This window comes from Carcharhinus amblyrhynchos, unplaced genomic scaffold, assembly GCF_965287045.1.
Source record: "Carcharhinus amblyrhynchos unplaced genomic scaffold, sCarAmb.v2.hapA scaffold_90, whole genome shotgun sequence".
In the NCBI taxonomy this organism is placed as follows: Eukaryota; Metazoa; Chordata; class Chondrichthyes; order Carcharhiniformes; family Carcharhinidae; genus Carcharhinus; species Carcharhinus amblyrhynchos.
Genome location: NW_027649830.1, coordinates 28,809 through 50,833, shown reverse-complemented (window position 1 = coordinate 50,833; position 22,025 = coordinate 28,809). Strand labels below are relative to the sequence as shown.

The following is a 22,025-nucleotide window of genomic DNA, read 5'->3' as shown; positions in this document are numbered from 1 at the left end:
AAGGCATGGTTAGTAAGTTGTGGGTGATACTAAATTAGGAGGTATCATTAATAGTAAAGAAGGGTATCACAAATTACAGGGGGATCATGATCAGTTTGGGAAGTGGGCCGAGGATTGGCGAATGGGTTTCAATGTAGCTCAGAGTGAGGTGTTGCATTTTGGAAAGTCAAACCAGGATAGGACTTGTACAGTGAATGGTTGGGTTTTGGGGAGTGTTCAGGAGCTGAGGCACCTAGGAATACAACTGCATTGTTTATTGAAAGCAGCATCACAGGTCGACAGTGCGGTGAGGAAAGCATTTAGCACACTGGCCTTCCTCAGTCAGGGCACTGAGTATCGGAGTTGGGTCATTATTGTCCAAGTCCTTGGTGAGGCCAAGCTTGGGGTACTGTATACAGTTTTGGTCCCACTGTTATTGGAAAGACACTGATAAACTGGACAGAGTGCGGAGAAGATTTCCGAGGATGTGGCCAGGACCACTGGGGCCTGAGTTATAGCGAGAGGTTGGCCAGGCTGGGGCTTTATTCCTTGCAGTGTAGGAGAATGAGGGGTGACATTACTGAGGCGGATTAACTCACGAGGGACAGAGATAGGATGAACGCACAGAGTCTTTTTCCCAGGGAAGGGGAATGGAAAACTAGAGGGCAGTGGTTAAAGGTGAGAGGGGAAAGATTTCAAAGGGACACGAGGGGTGACCTCTTCACACAGAGGGTGGTGCGGATATGGAATGGGCTGCCAGAGAAAGTGGTTGAGGCAGGTTCAATAACAACATTTAAAAAGCATTTGGATAAGTACATGGATGGGAAAGGGTTAGAGGGGTACAGACCAAACACGGGGAATTGGGACTAGCTGGAGGGACAGCATGGAGCAGTGGGGCTGAAGGGCCTGTTTCCCTGCTGTATTGCTCTGGGACTCTGAATGCCCCAACATCTATGGTGATCAACAGCCCCTTAATCATCTGGGAGAGGTGAGGAACTGGACCTAATTGGGGGAGAAAATCCAGAAGGTTGTTTTAGCATCACGGAGTTCTACACCACAGCAAGAGGCCCTTCCACCCATCGTGTCTACGCCTATCCATCAAATACCTATCCATTCTAATCATTTCCTGATACTTGCTCTGTAGCCTTGCACCCTGTGGTATTTCAGGTGCTCATCTAAATGCTTCTTAACTGTAGTGAGGGGTCCCATCAGAAAAAGTTGGTATGCAGATGCAACAAGTGGGAAAGCAAATGGAATCCTGGTCCTTATTGCAAGGCAGGTGCAGTATAAAGGTAAGGATGTCATGCTCCACCATTATGTGGCTTTACAGGCTGCCCACAACTCTGCGTACGGTTTTGGGCAACTTACTTCTGAATGCATCTCATTGGAAACAGTTCAGACAATGTTCCCTCGGCTGATCCATGGGACCATCACAGCTGATCTACTTGTGGCCTCAATGTCACATTTCCTGTCTGTCCCCCGTACACCTCCACCCCTTTGTCGATCAGAAACCTGCCCAACTCTACCTTGAATATATCCAATGAGACACAGCCCACCTCTCCCTTGCTGTCTGGGAGAGGTGGGTGGGGGGAGAGAATCCCGCAAACTAATTGCTCTCTGAGCGAAGAAATTCCTCCTCATCTCTGTCTTTAATGGGAGACCCCCTTGCTCCAGAACAGTGCCCCCTCCCCAGTTCTAGAAATCCTCCCCTACCGAGGAGGGAAATTCCTCTCAGCATCCTTGTTGAGTGCCCCCCCCTCAGAATCTGATCTGCTCCAATAAGATCACCTTTCATTCTTCTAAACTCCTAATGGGTACAGGCCTTGGAACCAATGGAAACACAGAAAATTCCAGCTCAGAAACAGGCCTTTTGGCCCTTCTTGTCTGTGCCGAACCATTTTTTGCCTAGTCCCACTGACCTGCACTTGGACCATATCCCTCCACACCCCTCTCATTCATGAACCCAAAAGTGACCCCGCATTTACCACTTTATCCGGCAGCTCATTCCACACTCCCACCACTCTCTGTGTGAAGAAGCCCCCCTAATATTCCCTTTAAACTTTTCTCCTTTCACCCTTAACCCATGCCCTCTGTTTTTTTTCCCCTAGCCTCAGTGGAAAAAGCCTGCTTGCATTCACTCTATCTATACCCATCATAATTTTATACACCTCTATCAAATCTCCCCTCACTCTCCAGGGAATAAAGTCTGAACCTATTCAATCTCTCTGTAACTCAGCTTCTCAAGTCCCGGCAACATCCTTGTGAACCTTCTCTGCACTCTTTCAACCTTATATATATCCTTCCTGCAACTAGGTGACCAAAACTGTACACAATACTCTAAATTTGGCCTCACCAAAGCCTTATATAACCTTACCATAACACTCCAACTTTTATACTGGATACTTTGATTTCTAAAGGCCAATGTTCCAAAAGCCCTCTTTACGACCCTATCCACCTGCCCATCAGCACATGAAAGTCAGGCTTTTACCAAGCTTTTGACCACAGTTCCTATCTCCCTCACTGGGTGGCTGTCTGAGTCCAGAAACTCAGGCCTTTGTGCCTGGAGTGAAAACTGTGGCTTGATTTTCCATAGGCATTGGCAACAGATCACATGGGCCTGTCTCCAAGCAGACTTTCAGACAATAGACATTCCCTCTCCCTCCAGGTCAATGGATTTTACCTTGAATTGAAAGAGGCAATTTAAAACAATGTGTTCCACATTGAGGAAATTAAAGGGTTAGGGCATAGAATGTGAAAGGGAGGGTGGCATGGTGGCACGGTGATTAGCACTGCTGCCTCATAGTGCCAGGGATTGGGTTCGATTCCTGGTTTGGGTCACTGTCTCTGTGGTGTCTGCATGTTCTCCCCGTGTCTGCGTGGGTTTCCTCCGGGTGCTCCGGTTTCCTCCCACAGACTGAAAGACGTGTAGGTTAGGGTGCATTGTCCGTGCTAAATTCTCCCTCAGTGTACCTGAACAGGCACCGGAGTGTGGCCACGAGGGGATTTTCACAGTAACTTCATTGCAGTGTTAATGAACTGACTTATGACACTAATAAGTAAACTTTAAACTTTAAAAACTTTTAAGATCAGCCATAATCTTGTTGAAAGGTAGAGCAGGTTTAAAAGGCTGAATGCCTCCCCTCCCCACTGCCCCTCTCCTGTGTTCTAACTGGTTTACTTGTCAAGATTTTAACCCTGATTTATCTTCCTTTCAGGCCACCAATCCAGAATGATGGAACCCAAAGGTAATTATAAACACAAGTGTCTGCGCTTCCCAAAGTGTAACCCGCTCCTGTACTCACAGCACACTCTGCTTTCCCACAGTGCTTTTCCAGAAATGTCAAGAGCGGCGGTCAAACCGGAGTCAGACCAGCATGCGCTCGAATGTCTCAGCCTCCAGCGCAACTTCAGGTAACGCAGCTGGTGGGAGGACAAGGTCACCAAAGGTCTCTTTCCTATCCTTTCCAGGCCCTGTGCTCAAGGGCAGCATCTATCTAGCATTCAGAGGGGATTGTTGTGTCCATTTGATAGAATGAGCTCCATTACGTGGCTAATAGTCACCAGACGGTACAGAACTTGGGCTCTGCTACGTAAAGAGATGGGCTGTAGAAGTTTTTAATCTTGAACGCATCAGAGCAAGAATCCCAAATTTCAGAGCAAACTATAATTTATGCTGCAGGAAAACAAGTTAAATGAAGGCAGTTCTCTGCCTGTTGCGAACAGCCGAAGGGTCATGCTATTTGATATGATCTGCCACCAGTCATTGCGACATACAGCCTACAGAGCTGGCAACACACGATCATTGAAATTCATATATTCCGCATTAGTTATGTTTGCAACACATAGAATAAAGACCAGACCTATTACAGGGTTTAACCACACAGAAAGTGGCATAGTGGTTAGCACAGCTGCCTCAAAGCGCCAGGGACCTGGGTTCGATTCCCGCCTTGGGTCACTGTCTGTGTGGAGTCTGCACGTTCTCCCCGTGTCTGCGTAGGTTTCCTCCATGTGCTCAGATTTCCTCCCACAGTCCGAAAAATGTGCTGGTTAGGTGGATTGGCCATGCTAAATTCTCCCGAACAGGTGGCAGAGTGTAGCCACTTGGGGATTTTCACAGTAACTTCATTGCAGTGTTAATGTAAGTCTACTTGTGACACTAATGAATAAACTTTAAACTTATGTGGTGCGGAGGGACCAGGACAGGTTGTTAGTGATCTGGACACCTACAAACTTGAAGTTCTCGGCCATTTCTACTTGGTCCCTGTTGATGTAGACAGGGGCATGTTCTTCACTATGATTCCTGAAGTTGATGACTATCTCCTTCATTTCATGGACAGTGAGATTGTCTGTGTGATAGGGGCAGGAGGGTCAAACTTGGTGAATGTCTGAACATTCTTCAATCTCTGTTGGATCGTTTCACCGTAGATTGTGCAGGCAGATTGAAAATGTGGCAGCTCAGAGTCCAGCTCCGTGTTGCTGATTTTGAATTTTGTTCTCTTTTCCAGGAGATGACCTGACAAAGCACACAGTGTAGGGTGAGCAGCAGGATGGCTCTGCTCATTGTTGAAGCGACTTTTTCCTCCTTCCTTCCCCCTCCCACCCCCACCAGTGGTGAACCCCTCAGCACCTTCTGTGGGGAGCAGGACGGGGTGGGGGGGGTGCTTATGTACATAGTGACGCAGACTGTGTACACCCACCTGAAGTGCAAGTATAAATGTCGGATAGTCTAATTGCTGTTGTACACGGCATTAACGATTTGGAGGAAGGAACTGAAGGCACTGTTGCTAAGTTTGTAGATGATACAAAAGATACAAAACAAAAAACAAAGAAAATGATAGCAGAGGAACAGGCCCTTCAGCCCTCCAAGCCTCCACTGACCATGCTGTGTTCTCCCCCCACCCCCTCCCTCTTCTGAACTAAAACTCCCTACCCTTGTGGGGACCATATCCCTCTATTTCCATCCTATTCACGTACTTGTCAAGATGCCCCTTAAAAGTCACTACCGTATCCGCTTCCACTACCTCTCCCAGCAATGAGTTCCAGGCACCCACCACTCTGTGTAAAAAATCTGCCTCATACATCTCCTTTAAACCTTGCCCCTCGCACCTTAAACCTGTGCCCCCTAGTATTGACTCTTCCACCCTGGGAAAAAAGCTTCTGACTATCCATTCTGTCCATGCCTCTCATAATCTTGTAGACTTCTATCAGGTCTCCCCTCAACCTCCATCACTCCAGTGAGAACAAACCGAGTTTCTTCAACCTCTCTTCATAGCTAATGCCCTCCATACCAGGCAATATCCTGGTAATTCTCTTCTGTACCCTCTCCAAAGCCTCCCCATGCTTCTGGTAGTGTGGCGACCAGAATTGAACACTACGTTCCAAGTGTGGCCTAACTAAGGTTCTGTAAAGCTGCAACATGACTTGCCAATTTTTAAACTCAATATCCCGGCCGATGAAGGCAAGCATGCCTTATGCTTTCTTGGCTACCTTCTCCACCTGCGTTGCCACTTTCAGTGACCTGTTTACCTATACACCCAGATCCCTCTGCCTATCAATACTCTTAAGGGTTCTACCATTTACTGTACATTTTCTGTCTGTATTAGGCCTTCCAAAACGCATTACCTCACATTTGGCAGGATTAAACTCCATCTGCCAACCCTCCGCCCAAGACTCCAACTGATCTATATCCTTCTGTATCTACTCAAGATCCTCATCGCTATCTGCAAGTCCACCAACCTTTATGTCATCCACAAACTTACTAATCAATCCTGTTACATTTTTGTCCAAATCATTTATATATATTGCAAACAGCGAAGGTCCCAGCACTGATCCCTGAGGAACAACGCTTGTCACAACCCTCCATTCAGAAACACACCCTTCCACTGCTACCCTCTGTCTTCTATGACCGAGCCAGTTTTGTATCCACCTTGCCAGCTCACCTCTGATCCCATGCGACTTCACCTTCTGCACCAGTCTGCCATGAGAGACCTTGTCAAAGGCCTTACTGAAGTCCATGTAGACAACATGCACTGCCCTACCCTCATCAATCATCTTCGTCACTTCCTTGAAAAACTCAATCAAGTTAATGAGACATGACCTCCCCTTCACAAAACCATGTTGCCCCTCACTAATACGTCCACTTATTTCCAAGTGGGAATAAATCCTGTCTCGAAGGATCCTCTCCAATAATTTCCCTGCACTGATATAAGGCCCACTGGCCTGTAATTACCTGGATTATTCTTGCTACTCTTCTTAAATAAAGGAACAACATTGGCTATCCTACAATCCTCTTGCGTCTCCCCTGTAGCCAGTGAGGATAGAAAGATTTCTCTCAAGGCCCCAGCAATTTCCTCCCTTGCCTCTCTCAGTATTCTGGGGTATATCCCATCAGGCTGTAGGGACTTACCTACTTTAATGTTTCTCAAGAACCCCAATACCTCTTTTTTGATCTCAACATGACTCAAACTATCTACACATTCCTTCCCAGACTCATCATCAACCAAGTCCTTCTCTTTGGTGAATACTGACTGAAAGTACTCATTTAATATCTCGCTCATTTTCTCTGGCTCCAGGCACAGTTTCCCGCCCTTGTCCTTGAGTGGGCCAACCCTCTCTCTGGCTACACTCATGCTCTTTATATATGTATAAAATGTTTAAAACTATGTATAAAAATATGTGGAGGGACAGGTAATATTGAGGAAGCAGGGGGGCTGCAGAAGAACTTAAATGCTTAGGATGCTTGGATAGAGTGGATGTAGAGACAGTGTTCCCAATAGTAGGAAAAACTAGAGTCAGAGGACACAACCTCAGGCTAAAGTGATGCTCCTTTAATACAGAGATGAGGAGGAATTTCTTCAGCCCAGAGAGTGGTGAACCTGTGGAACTCTTTGCCTGGAGGGCCAGGTCATTGAATGTCTTTAAGACAGAAATAGATAGGTTCTTGATTAATAAGGGGATCAGGGGTTATGGGGAAAAGGCAGGAGAATGAGAAAAATATCAACCCTGGTTGACTGACAGAGCAGACTAGATGGGCCGAGTGGCCTAATTCTGCTCCTATAGATTATAAGAACGTAAGAAATAGGAGCAGGAGTAGGCCACCTAGCCCCTCGAACCTGCCCCGCCATTCAATAAGATCATGGCTGATCTTGTAGTGATTCAGTTCCACTTATCCCCCTGCTCCCCATAACCCTTAATTCTCTTATCGATCAGAAATCTATCTACTTGTGACTTAAACATATTCAACGAGGTAGCCTCCACCACTTCAATGGGTAGAGAATTCCAGAGATTCACTACCCTCAGAGAAGAAGTTCCTCCTCAACTCTGTTCTAAAGTGATCCCCCCTTATTTTGAGGCTGTGTCCTCTAGTTCTTGTTCCCTTTCTAAGTGGAAAGAATCTCTCTACCTCTACCCTATCTAGCCCCTTCATTATCTTATATGTTTCTGTAAGATCACCCCTCAGCCTTCTAAACTCCAATGAGTACAGGCCCAATCTACTCAATCTCTCCTCATAAGCTAACCCCCTCATCTCCAGTGTCAACCTGGTGAACCTTCTCTGTAGTCCCTCCAAGGCCAATATATCCTTTCGCAAATAAGGGGACCAAAACTGCACACAGTACTCCAGTTGTGGTCTCACCAGTACCCTGTACAGTTGCAGCAAAACCTCCCTGCTTTTATATTCAATCCCCCCTCACGATAAAGGCCAACATTCCCTTCACCTTCTTGATCACCTGCTGCACCTGCAGACTGAGTTTTTGCGATTCATGCACAAGGACCCCCAGGTCCCTCTGCACTGTAGCATGCTGCAGCTTTTCACCATTTAAATAGTAGTTATGGTCTTATGGAGATAACATTTGGAGTACTGTGTACTGTTGTAGCCTCCATACTTAAAGAAGGGTATACTTGAATTGAAGGCAGCTCAGAGAAGGTTCACGGGGCTGATTCCTGGCATGAAGGGGCTTTTTGCCTTGTGAGGAAAGGTTTGAGTAAGTTGGGCCTGTGCGCATTGGATTTTGCAACAATGAGAGATGATCTTATTTTTAATTCACTTGTTAGACTTGGGCGTCGCTGGCTGGCCAGCATTTATTGCCCATCCCGACTTGCCTTTGAGGAGGTGTTGGTGAGCTTCCTTCTTGAATCACAGTGGTCCGTGTTCTGTGGGTTATCCCACAATGTCATTAGGGAGGGAATTCCAGGATTTTGATGCAGCGACTGTGAGGGAATGGTGATATATTTCCAAGTCAGGACGGTGAGTGGCTTGGAGGGGAACTTGCAGGTGGTGGTTTTCCCATTTACCTGCTGCCCTTGATCTTTTAGATGGAAGTGGCTGTGGGTTTAGAAGGTGCCATCTAAGGATCTTTGGTAAATTGAAACATAACTTGGGGTACTGTGTACAGTTTTGGTCCCACTGTTATTGGAAAGACACTGATAAACTGGACAGAGTGCGGAGAAGATTTCCGAGGATGTGGCCAGGACCACTGGGGCCTGAGTTATAGCGAGAGGTTGGCCAGGCTGGGGCTTTATTCCTTGCAGTGTAGGAGAATGAGGGGTGACATTACTGAGGCGGATTAACTCACGAGGGACAGAGATAGGATGAACGCACAGAGTCTTTTTCCCAGGGAAGGGGAATGGAAAACTAGAGGGCAGTGGTTAAAGGTGAGAGGGGAAAGATTTCAAAGGGACACGAGGGGTGACCTCTTCACACAGAGGGTGGTGCGGATATGGAATGGGCTGCCAGAGAAAGTGGTTGAGGCAGGTTCAATAACAACATTTAAAAAGCATTTGGATAAGTACATGGATGGGAAAGGGTTAGAGGGGTACAGACCAAACACGGGGAATTGGGACTAGCTGGAGGGACAGCATGGAGCAGTGGGGCTGAAGGGCCTGTGTCTGTGCTATATTGCTCTATGACTCCAAGTGGGATATTCCAACCATGCTTGTCCCAGGATTGGAAAATCCCGCCAGACATCAACGGACCTGTGCACTATTCCCATGTCAGACAGGACAGTAAATTCTACTCTGTCTAACTGTATCCGTGTAAACTTCTCCAGTCCCTACACCTCCTCCCTATCTCTGTAACCTCCTCCAACGCCTACACCCCCTTCCTATCTCTGTAACCTCCCCCAGCCCCCTAAACCCCCTCCCTATCCCTGTAACCTCCTCCAGCCCCTACACCCCCTCCCTATCTCTGTAACCTCCTCCAGCCCCTACACCCTCTCCCTATCTCTGTAACCTCCTCCACCCCCTACACCCCCTCCCTATCTCTGTAACCTCCTCCAGCCCCTACACCCCCTCCCTATCTCTGTAACCCCCTCCAGCCCCTAAACCCCCTCCCTATCCCTGTAACCTCCTCCAGCCCCTACACCCCCTCCCTATCTCTGTGACCTCCTCCAGCCCCTACACCCCCTTCCTATCTCTGTAACCTCCCCCAGCCCCCTACACCCCCTCCTTATCTCTGTAACCTCCCCCAGCCCCCTACACCCCCTCCTTATCTCTGTAACCTCCTCCAGCCCCTACACCCCCTCCCTATCTCTGTAACCTCCTCCAGCCCCTACACCCCCTCCCTATCTCTGTAACCTCCCCCAGCCCCCTACACCCCCTCCCTATCTCTGTAACCTCCTTCATCCCCCTACACCCTCTCCCTATCTCTGTAACCTCCTCCAGCCCCTACACCCTCTCCCTATCTCTGTAACCTCCTCCAGCCCCCTACACCCCCTCCCTATCTCTGTAACCTCCTCCACCCCCTACACCCCCTCCCTATCTCTGTAACCTCCTCCAGCCCCTACACCCTCTCCCTATCTCTGTAACCTCCTCCACCCCCTACACCCCCTCCCTATCTCTGTAACCTCCTCCAGCCCCTACACCCCCTCCCTATCTCTGTAACCCCCTCCAGCCCCTAAACCCCCTCCCTATCCCTGTAACCTCCTCCAGCCCCTACACCCCCTCCCTATCTCTGTGACCTCCTCCAGCCCCTACAAACCCTCCCTATCTCTGTAACCTCCTCCAGCCCCTACACCCCCTTCCTATCTCTGTAACCTCCTCCAGTCCCTACACCCCCTCCCTATCTCTGTAACCTCCCCCAGCCCCCTACACCCCCTCCCTATCTCTGTAACCTCCTTCATCCCCCTACACCCCCTCCCTATCTCTGTAACCTCCTTCATCCCCCTACACCCCCTCCCTATCTCTGTAACCTCCTCCAGCCCCTACACCCTCTCCCTATCTCTGTAACCTCCTCCACCCCCTACACCCCCTCCCTATCTCTGTAACCTCCTCCAGCCCCTACACCCCCTCCCTATCTCTGTAACCCCCTCCAGCCCCTACACCCTCTCCCTATCTCTGTAACCTTCTCCAGCCCCTACACCCTCTCCCTATCTCTGTAACCTTCTCCAGCCCCTACACCCCCTCCCTATCTCTGTAACCTCCTCCAGCCCCTACACCCTCTCCCTATCTCTGTAACCTCCTCCAGCCCCTACACCTCCTCCCTATCTCTGTAACCTCCTCCAAACCCTACACCCTCTCCCTATCTCTGTAACCTCCTCCAGCCCCTACACCCCCTCCCTATCTCTGTAACCTCCTCCAAACCCTACACCCCTCCCTAACTCTGTAAATTCCACCAAACCTTACACCCCCTCCCTATCGCTGTAGCCTCCTCCAGCCCCTACATCCATTGAACCATAGAACATTCCAGCACAGAAACAGGCCTTCTGGCCATCCTTGTCTGTGCTGAACCATTTTTCTGCCTAGTCCCACTGACCTGCACCTGGACCATATCCTTCCACACCCCTCTCATCCATGAACCCGTCCAAGTTTTTCTTAAAAGTTAAAAGTGAGCCCGCATTTAAGTGACCCGTAATTAGGTGATGAAAACTGCACACAATACTCTAAATTCAACCTCACCAATGTCTTATACAACCTCACCATAACATTCCAACTCTTATACTCAATACTTTGATTTCTAAAGGCCAATGTTCCAAAAGCCCTCTTTACGACCCTATCTACCTGTGACGCCACTTTTAGTGAATTATGTATCTGTATTCCCAGATCCCTCTGTTGTACTACACTCTTCAGTGTCCTACCATTTACCTTGTATGTTCTACCTTGGTTTGTCCTTCCAGAGTGCAATACTTCACACTTGTCGGCATTAAACTCCATTTGCCATTTTTCAGCCCATTTTTCTAGCTGGTCCAAATCCCTCTGCAAGCTTTGAGAACCTTCCTCAGTGTCCACTCCACCTCCAATCTTTGTATCATCGGCAAATTTGCTGATCCAATTTACCACGTTATCATCCAGATCATTGATATAGATGACAAACAACAATCCCAGCACTGACCCCTGCGGCACACCACTAGTCACAGGCCTCCACTCAGAGAAGCAATCCTCCACTACCACTCGCTGGCTTCTTCCATTGAGCCAGTGTCTAATTCAATTTACTACCTCTCCATGTATACCTATCGACTGAACCTTCCTAACTAACCTCCCATGAGGGACCTTGTCAAAGGCCTTACTGAAGTCCATGTAGACAAAATGCACCACCTTCCCTTCATCCACTTTCCTGGTAGCCTACTTGAAAAACTCTAATAGATTGTTAAACATGACCTACCATGCACAAAGCCATGTTGACTCTCCCTAATAAGTCCCTGTCCATCCAAGTATTTGTAGATCCTATCTCTTAGTACTCCTTCCAACAATTTACCTACTACTGACGTCAAACTTACAGGCCTATAATTTCCCGGATTACTCTTTGAGCCTTTTTTAAATAACGGAACAACATGAACTATCCTCCAATCATCCGGCACCTCACCCATGGATACCGACATTTTAAATATACCTGCCAGGGCCCCTGCAATTTCAACACTAGTCTCCTTCAAGGTCTGAGGGAATACCCTGTCCGGTCCTGGGAATTTATCTTCTCTGATTTGCCTGAAGACAGCAAGCATCTCCTCCCCTTTGATCTGTATAGGTTCCATGACCTCCCTGCTTGTTTGCTTTATTTCCATAGACTCCATGCCAGTATCCTTAGTAAATATGGATGCAAAAAACCCATTTAATATCTCCCCCATTTGTTTTGGTTCCATACAAAGCCGACCACTCTGACCTTCAAGAGGACCAATTTTATTTCTTACTATCCTTTTGCTCTTAATATACCTGTAGAAGCTCTTAGGATTATCCTTCACCTTGACTGCCAAACCAACCTCTTATCTTTTTTTAGCCCTTCTGATTTCCTCCTTAAGTCGTTTCTTGCACTTTTTATACTCCTCAAGCATCTTATTTGCTCCCTGTTGCCTATATATTTCATACATCTCTCTCTTCTTCTTTATCAGAGTTCCAATATCCCTCCGGAACCAAGGTTCCTTATTCTTATTCACTTTGCCTTTAATCCTGACAGGAAGAAAAAACTCTGCACTCTCAAAATTTCTCCTTTGAAGGCCTCCCAGTTACCAATCACATCCTTGCCAGAGAACAGCCTGTCCCAATCCACGCTTTTTAGATCCTTTCTCATTTCTTCAAATTTGGCCTTTTTCCAGTTTAGAACCTCAACCCAAGGACCAGATCTATCCTTATCCATGATCAGGTTGAAACTAATGGCATTATGATCACAAGATCCAAAGTGTTCCCTCACACTGTCGTCCATCACCTGCCCTAACTCATTTCCCAATAGGAGATCCATCCTGTCTAGTTGGCACCTCTATATACTGATGTAGAAAATTCTCCTGAACACATTTTACAAACTCTACCCTGCCTAAACCTTTAACAGTATGGGAGTCCCAATCTATATGCGGAAAATTAAAATCCCCTACTATCACAACTTTCTGTTTCTTGCAGTTGTCAGCTATCTTTCTGTGCTGATTTGCTCCTCCAATTCTCACTGACTATTGGGTGGTCTATAATACAACCCTATTAATGTGGTCATACCTTTCCTGTTTCTCAGCTCCACCCATAGGGCGTCTGTAGACAAGCTTCCTAATCTATCCTGTCTGAGTACCATTGTAACATTTTCCCTGACCAATAATGCCCCCCCCCCACCTTTTATCCCTCTGTCTCTCTCACACCTGAAACATTGGAACCCTGGAACATTGAGCTGCCAGTCCTGCCCCTCCTGTAGCCAAGTTTCACTAATGGCTATAATGTCATATTTCCACGTGTCAATCCACGCCTTCAATACATCTGCCTTCCCCACAATACTCCTGGCATTGAAATAGACACACCTCGAAAGATTATTTCCACCACCCTCAACCCTTCCGTTTGTGATTTTGCTTGAACTAACCTGACTTCTTACCCCCGCTCCACTATCTGCACTGGCACTCTGGTTCCCATCCCCCTGCAAATCTAGTTTAAACCCTCCCCAATAACACTAGCAAACCTACCTGCAAGTATATTGGTCCCCTTGTAGTTCTCTTGTGCAGGTCCCACCTGCCCCAGAAGAGGTCCCAATGATCTAGAAAACTCTGCCCAGTTCCTCAGCCACGTGTTCATCTGCCTGAGCATCCTACTCTTACCCTCACTGGCACGTGGCACAGGTAACAATCCTGAGATTACTATCCTTGGGGTCCTGCTTTTTAACTTTCCATCAAGCTCTCTGTACTCACTCTTCAGGACCTCCTCACTCTTCTTTCCTCCATTGTTGGTACCGATGTGTACCATGGCATCAGGCTGATCACCCTCCCGCTTCAGAAGGTTACAGGAGTGCGCGCGATCAGAGACATCCTGACCCTGGCACCCGGGAGGCAACAAACCATCCGAAAGTCTCTGTCGTGATCACTGAACCTCCTATCTGTACCTCTGACTATTGAGTCCCCTATCACTACAGCTTTCCTCTTCTTCTACTCTCCCTCCTGTGCTGCAGAATCAGACTCAGTGCCAGAGATCCAGCTGCCGCAGCTTGTCCCGGGTAAGGCATCCTCCACAATGGTATCCAAATCAGTATACCTATTGTGGAGGGGAATGGCCACAGGGGAACCCTGCTCTGCCTGCCTTTTCCCCTTTCCTTGCTGACGGTAACCCAATTACTGGTGCCCTGTGCCTTTGGCGTAACTACCTCCCTGAAGCTATTATCTATAAACTCCTCATTCTCCCAAATGATCTGGAGGTCATCCAGCTCCTGCTCCTGTTCCCTAATGTGGCTTGTTAGGAGCTACAGCTGGAAGCACTCCTGCAGGCGTCGTTGTCAGGGACACTGGAGGTCTCCCTGACTTCCCACATCCTGCAGGAGAAGCATTCCAACATCCTGCCTGGCATTCTTTCTACTCTGAAGAATGAAAAAACTTACTGGAACCAACCCTCGCTGCTGCCTGTTCACACCAAAACCTGTTTGAGCTAAATCGTCCCACTCTGCTCCTCCTCACTCCGCTCTCGCTGGATACAGAGGCCTTCTTTTCAAACCTTCCACGCACTACTGGCTGATGTCACCCGCCTGCACAGTCTCGTGTTCCACTCACTGCCTCCCTTGCTCCGACTCTTTAGTTACCTGCTCTTGCCCAAGACTTTTTTTTTAGGTTAGAGGAGGGGGGAGGGTGAGACACTCGACACGTGTAGTGTCTCGGGAATCCTCCCTGTTCAAATTTATTGTGCAGAAACCTTCCCAGGCCACCCTGCGGCCTACTTCTGGTTTACTGATTTAATTAAACAAAACTCCGATAAAAAGTAAGGTAGAAAAAAATCAATCTCTTACCCTCAGCACTCCTGACCTGAATCGTTCCCCCTCTGCTTTGCTCCAGGCGAACAATGAGATCGATCCTCCTAGGTTAGTAACTTTGAAAAAAATCTTCTGGCTTATTTCTTGTTTACTGATTTAACTGAAAAAAAAACTCAGATAAAAAGTAAGGCAGAAAAAAAATCCTTCCCTATCTCTGTAACCTCCTGATTCCCCAATGAGAGAGATGATTGAGAGATGGAGGATATTGGCGACACGCATAATAAACTTTACTGACCAGTCTCCTTCTCACTTTTCACCCCCAGAACATCAGCAAATGCAGAAACTGCTAGACCATGTGCTGAATGTCGCCTCACTGATCTTCATGGAATTCCAGCATTCTTACAGCGCAGAAGCAAGCCATTTGGCTGTTGTGTCTTCACTGATTCTCTGAATGAGCAATTCACTCGAACAAACTCTCCCCGTCACGCCTCAGCTGAACCTGCCTCCTCCATACACACTCAGACAGTACATTCCAGATCCTAACCACTCACTGTACATAGAATATAGAACATAGAACATTACAGCACAGTACAGGCCCTTCGGCCCTCGGTGTTGTGCCGAGCTCTGCCCGAACTCAAGATCAAGCTATCCCACTCCCTATCATTCTGGTGTGTTGCATGTGCCTATCCAGTAACCACTTGAAAGTTCCACCTGAGGAAATAGTCTCTGAACATCCACTTTATCAATCCCCCTCATCATCTTATAAACCTCTATTAAGTCACCGCTCATCCTCCTCCGCTCTAAAGAGAAAAGCCCCAGCTCCCTCAATCTTTCCTCATAAGACCTACCCTCCAAACCAGGCAGCATCCTGGTAAATCTCCTCTGCACTCTCTCCAATGCTTCCACATCCTCCTTATAGTGAGGTGACCAGAACTGAACACAATATTCCAAATGTGGTCTCACCAAGGTCCTGTATAGTTGCAGCATAACCCCATGGCTCTTAAACTCAAACCCCCTGTTAATAAACGCTAACACACTATAAGCCTTCTTCACGGCTCTATCCACTTGAGTGGCAACCTTCAGAGATCTGTGGATATGAACCCCAAGATCTCTCTGTTCCTCCACATTCCTCAGAACCCTGCCGTTGACCCTGTAATCTGCATTTATGTTTGTCCTACCAAAATGAATCATCTCGCACTTATCAGGGTTAAATTCCATCTGTCACTTTTCAGCCCAGCTCTGCATCCTATTAATGTCTCTCTGCAGCCTACAAGAGCCCTTCACCTCATCCACTATTGCACCAATCTTGGTGTCATCAGTAAATTTACTAACCCACTCTTCAGCCCCCCCTTCCAAGTCATTGATAAAAATCACAAATAGCAGAGGACCCAGCACTGATCCCTGTGGTACACCGCTGGTAACTGGCCTCCAGTCTGAAAATTTTCCCTCCACCACCACCCTCTGTCTTCTATGAGACAGCCAGTTACTTTCTTCATGAGCCTACCATGGGGAACCTTATCAAACGCCTTACTAAAATCCACGTATACGACATCAACTGCCCTACCTTTGTCCACACACTTAGTTACCTCCTCAAAGAACTCAATCAAATTTGTGAGGCAGGACTTACCCCTCACGAAACCGTGCTGACTATCCCGGATTAAACTGAATCTTTCCAAATGGTCATAAATCCTATCCCTCAGGACCCTTTCCATTAACTTACCAAAGTAAAACTAACCGGCCTATAATTACCAGGGTCATTCCTATTTCCTTTCTTGAAGACAGGAACAACATTTGCCATTCTCCAATCCTCTGGCACTATCCCCATGATGTGGATATGCCGGCGTTGGACTGGCGTAAACACAGTAAAAAGTCTGACAACACCAGGTTGGACTAAAACCTGGTGTTGTCAGACTTTTTACTATCCCCATGGACAGTGAGGACCCAAAGATCAAAGCCAAAAACTCCACAATCTCATCCTTACCTCCTAAAGAATCCTAGGATATATCCCATCTGGTCCAGGGGATCAAAATTGCTAATACATCTTCCCTCAGCCTATCAGTCTGTATCACACTCTCATCTTCAAAAACATGGCACCTCTCCTTAGTGAACACTGAAGAAAAGTATTCATTCAACGCCTCACCTATCTCTTCTGATTCCATGCATAAGTTCCCACTACTATCCTTGGCCGGCCCTAACCTCACCCTGGTCAGTCTTTTATTTCTCACATAAGAGTAAAAAGCCTCGGGGTTTTCCTTTATCTGACCCGCCAAGGACTTCTCATGCCGTCTCCTAAGCCCTTTTTTTAGCTCATTCCTTGCTACCTCGTAACCCTCAAGCGACCGAACTGAACCTTGTTTTCTCATCCTTACATATGCTTCCTTTTTCCTCTTGACAAGACATTCAACCTTTTTTGTGAACCATGGTTCCCTCACTTAGCCATTTCCTCCCTGCCTGACTGGGACGTACCTTTCAAGGACACACAGTGTTTGTTCCTTTTCATTTGTGCCTTTCCCTGACAGTTTCTGTTCCTATCTTATGCTCCCTAATTCTTGCCTAATTGCATCATAATTACCCCTCCCCCAGTTATAAACCTTGCCCTGCCGAAAGGCCCTATCCCTCTCCATTGCAATAATGAAAGACACCGAATTGTGGTCACTATTTCCAAAGTGCTCTCCCACAAACAAATCTAACACTTGGCCCGGTTCATTACCCAGTACCAAGTCCAATGTGGCCCCATCTCTTATTGGCTTATCTACATATTGTGTCAGGAAACCCTCCTGCACACACTGGACAAATCTGCCCCATCTGAACTATCCAACCTATAAAGGTTCCAATCAATATTTGGAAAGTTAAAGTCACCCATGATAACTACCCTGTGACCTCCACACATATCCATAATCTGCTTTGCAATCAGGATGTTGAATTTGATGACCAACCATGATCATAATGAATGGCGAAGCAGGCTCTTTCTCTGTTTCTATGAAACCAAGTCCAGTTTGAAGCCCAATTCATCACACAAACCAGCCTCCCATCCATTGACTCTGTCTACACTTCCCGCTGCCTCGGGGAAAAGCAGCCAGTATAATCAAGAGACATTCTCTCTTCCACCCTCTTCCGTTGGTAAAAAGATACAAAAGTCTGAGGTCCCGTACCGACTGACTCAAGAACAGCTTCTTCCCTGCTGCTGTCAGACTTTTGAATGGACCTACCTTGCATTAAGTTGATCTTTCTCTACACCTTAGCTATGACTGTAACACTACATTCTGCACTTACTCCTTTCCTTCTCTATGAATGGTATGCTTTGTCTGTGTAGCGCACAAGAAACAATACTTTTCACTGTATGTTAATACATATGAAAATAATAAATCAAATCAAATCAGATCAATTGAAGGGCCTTTGATGTGTGACTGATGATTAATTAATGTGCTCCCCTGCCTCCTCAGGTCTAAACCCCCACTATCTGGAAAATACTGCCCCCCTCCATCTAGTTTGCCCGCCCCAAATACAATACGCCAAGGTTCAACTGCACCCACCATGGCTGCACCAAGCCTTCCAATCAGATGTTCAGGCTGTGTTTGAGACGTTTAGCCAAATAAACCACTTTAAAATTTAAGATTTATTTATTAGTGTCACAAGTAGGCTTATATTTTTTATTCATTTGTGGGAATGGGAGTCACTGGCTGACCAGCATTTATTGCCCATCCCGAGCTGTCCTTGAGAAGGTGGTGGTGAGCTGCCTTCTTGAATCGCTGCAGTCCACGTGCTGGGGCAGGGAGAGAATTCCAGGATTTTGATGCAGCGACTGCGAAGGAACGGCGATATATTTCCAAGTCAGGCTGGTGAGTGGCTTGGAGGGGAACTTGCAGGTGGTGATTTTCCCATTTACCTGCTGCCCTTGTCCTTCCAGATGGAAGTAGTTGTGGGTTTGGAAGGTGCTGTCTAAGGATCTTTGGTGAATTATTGCAGTGTATTTTGTGGATAGTACACACTGCTGTTACTGAGCATCGGTGATGGAGTAAGTGGATGTTTGTAGATGTGGTGCCAATCAAGTGGGCTGCTGTGTCCTGGATGGTGTCGAGTTTCTTGAGTGTTGTTGGAGCTGCCCCCATCCAGGCAAGTGGAGAGTATTCCATCACACTCCTGACTTGTGCCTTGTAGGTGATGGACAGGCCCTGGGGAGTCAGGAGGTGAGTTAGTTGCTGCAGTATTCCCAACCTCTGACCTGCTCTTGTAGCCACTGTGTTTATGTGGCGAGTCCAGTTGAGTTTCTGTTCAATGGTAACCCCCAGGATATTGACACGGTAACACCACTGAATGTACCGGGCGATGGTTAGAGTGTCTCTTATTGGTGATAGTCATTGCCTGGCATTTGTATAGCATGAATGTTATTTGCCATTTGTCAGCCTAAGCCTGGATATTGTCCAGATCTTGGTGCACTTGACCATGGACTGCTTCAGTGTCTGAGGAGTTGTGAGTGGTGCTGAACATTATGCAATCATCGGTGAACATCCCCACTTCTGACCTTATGACGGAGGGAAGGTCATTGATGAAGCAGCTGAAGATGGTTGGGCCCAGGACACTACACTGAGGGACTCCTGCAGAGATGTCCTGGAGCTGAGGTGACTGACCCCCCGCAACCACAACCATCTTCCTATGTACCAGGTATGACTCCTACCAGTGGAGAATTTGCCCCCCGATACCCATTGATTCCAGTTTCTGGGGCTCCTTGATGCCACACTGGGTCGAATGCTGCCTTGTTGTTGAGGGCTGTCACTCTCATCTTATCCCTGGAATTCAGCTCTTTTGTCTATGTTTGAACCAAGGCTGTAATGATGTCAGGAGCTGAGTGACCCCCCTGGCAAAACCCAAACTGGGCGTCACTGAGCAGGTTATTGCTGAGCAGGTGCTGCCTGATAGGATTGTCAATGACCCCTTCCATCACTTTACTGATGATCGAGAGTAGACTGATTGGGCAGTAATTAGCCAGGTTGGATTTGTCCTGCTTTTTGTGTCCAGGACGTATCTGGGCAATTTTCCACATTGTTGGGTAGATGCCAGTGTTGTAACTGTACTGGGAGAGCTTGGCCAGGGGAGCAGCAAGTTCTGGATCACAAGTCTACAGTGCTATTGCCGGAATGTTATCAGGGCCCATTGCCTTTGCAGGATCCAGAGCCTCCATCTGTTCCTTGATATCAAGTGGAGTGAATCAAATTGGCTGGAGACTGGAGTCTGTGATGCTGGGGACCACGTGAGGAGGCTGAGATGGATCTTCTGGCTGAAGATTGCTGCGAATACTTCAGCCTTATCCTGTTCCCTGATGTGCTGGGCTGCTCCATCTTTGAGGGGATATTTGTGGAGCATCCTCCTCCAGTGAGCTGTTTCATTGTCCACCACCATTCCCGACTGGATATGGAAGGGCTGACAAATGTGAGATAATGCAGTTTGGAAGAAATATACAGAAAATAGCAGAATCCTTAAGAGTATTGATAGGCAGAGGGATCTGGGTGTACAGGTACACAGGTCACTGAAAGTGGCAATGCAGGTGGAGAAGGTAGTCGAGAAGGCGTACGGCACGCTTGCCTTCATTGGCTGGGGTACTGAGTTTAAAACTGGCAAGTCATGTTGCAGCTTTATAGAACCTTAGTGAGGCCGCACTTGGAATATCGTGTTCAATTCTGGTCACCACACTACCAGAAGGATGTGGAGGCTTTGGAGAGGGTACAGAAGAGAATTGCCAGGATATTGCCTGGTATGGAGGGCATTAGCTATGAGGAGAGGTTGGAGAAACTTGGTTTGCTCTCACTGGAGCGACGGAGGTTGAGGGGAGACCTGATAGAAGCCTACAAGATTATGAGGGGCATGGACAGAGTGGATAGACACTTTTTCCCAGGGTGGAAGAGTCAATTACAAGGGGGCACAGGGTTAAGGAGCGAGGGGCAAGGTTTAAAGGGTGCAACTCTTTGCTGGGGAGAGTGGAGGTGTGGCGGGTGGAGGAAATGGCAGTAAATACAAAAGTGACTTTTAAGTGGCACCTGATCAAATCCATGAATAGGATGGGAATACAGGGATATGGTCCCCGGAAGGGTAGGAGGTTTTAGTTGAGACACTGGGGGGGGGGTGTCAGCATGGTCAGTGCAGCTTGGAGGGCCGAAGGGCCTGTTCCTCTGCTGTAATTTTCTTTGTTCTTTTTTCTTTGACTACAGAACTTGGATCTGATCTTTTGGTTGTGGGATCGCTTAGCTCTGTCTATCACTTGCTGTTTTTGCCGTTTGGCACGCAAGTAGTCCTGTTTGGTAACACCTCATTTTTAGGTGTGCCTGGTGCTGCTCCTGGCATGTCCTCCTGCACTTTCCATTGAATCAGCTGATCCCCTGGTTTGACGGTAATGGTTGAGTGGAGGATATACCGGGCCATGAGGTTGCAGATTGTACTGGATTATTGTTCTGATGCTGTTGATGGCTCATGGCACCTCATGGATGCCCAGTCTTGAGTTGCTAGATTGGTTTGAAGTCTGTTCTATTTAGCACAGATAGTGCCACTCAAACACGATGGAGGTTATTCTCAATGTGAAGGCGGGACTTCATCTCCCCAAGGACTGTGCGGTGCTCACTCTTACTGATACTGTCATGGACAGATGCATCTGCAGCTGGCAGATTGATAAGGATCAGCTCTAGTATGTTACTGGTCCTCTTGTTGGTTCCTTCACCACCTGCTGCAGACTCAGTCTAGCAGTTATATCCTTTCCGGACCCTACCAGCTTGATCAGTAGTGGTGCTGCCTAGCTGCTCTTGGTGGTGGACATTGAAATTTCCCACCCAGAATACATTTTGCCCTCTTCAGTGCTTCCTCCAAGTATTGTTCAACATGGAGGAACCCTGATTCATCAGCTGAAGAAAACAGTACATATTAACCAATAAGAGGTTTCCTTGCCTATGTTTAAACTGAAGCCATGAGACTTCATGGGGTCTGGAGTCGATGTTAAGGACTCCCAGGGCAACTCTCTCTCAACTGTATACCACCGTGCCACCACCTCTGCTGGGTCTGTCTGCCAATGGGACAGGATATATCCAGGGATGGTAATGGTGGTGTCTGAGTTGGTATCTGGAAGGTATGATTCTGTAAGAATGATTGTGTCAGGCTGTTGTTTGACTAGTTTGTGAGACAGCTCTCCTAGTTTTGGCACTGGCCCTCAGTAAACAAGAATTAGTAAAAAGGACCTTGCAGGTTTGACAGGACTGCTTGTTCTTTTGCCCATTGTCTGTTCTGGTGCCAAGGTTGATGCGAGCTGGTCCATCCGGCTTCACTGCGATGAAGTTACTGTGAAAATCCCCTAGTCGCCACACTCTGGCATCTGTTCAGGTACACTGAGGGAGAATTTAGTACGCCCAATGCACCCTAACCCGCACGTCTTTCAGAC

The 22,025-nt window shown here is 47.5% G+C and overlaps 1 protein-coding gene across 1 annotated transcript in view; it reads left to right on the top strand.

Annotated features, from left to right (window-relative positions):
- LOC145338042 (rano class II histocompatibility antigen, A beta chain-like) overlaps positions 1–18,227 on the top strand; it is a 37,003-nt gene extending 18,776 nt beyond the window's left edge. Inside the window, exons 6-9 of the mRNA XM_080182816.1 lie at positions 3,195–3,224; positions 3,304–3,390; positions 4,485–4,514; positions 14,932–18,227. Of these exons, the coding sequence (XP_080038942.1) occupies positions 3,195–3,224; positions 3,304–3,390; positions 4,485–4,513 (146 nt within the window). The 3' untranslated portion in view covers position 4,514; positions 14,932–18,227. The remainder of the gene's footprint in view (positions 1–3,194; positions 3,225–3,303; positions 3,391–4,484; positions 4,515–14,931) is intronic.
- The last annotated feature ends 3,798 nt before the right edge of the window (positions 18,228–22,025 follow it).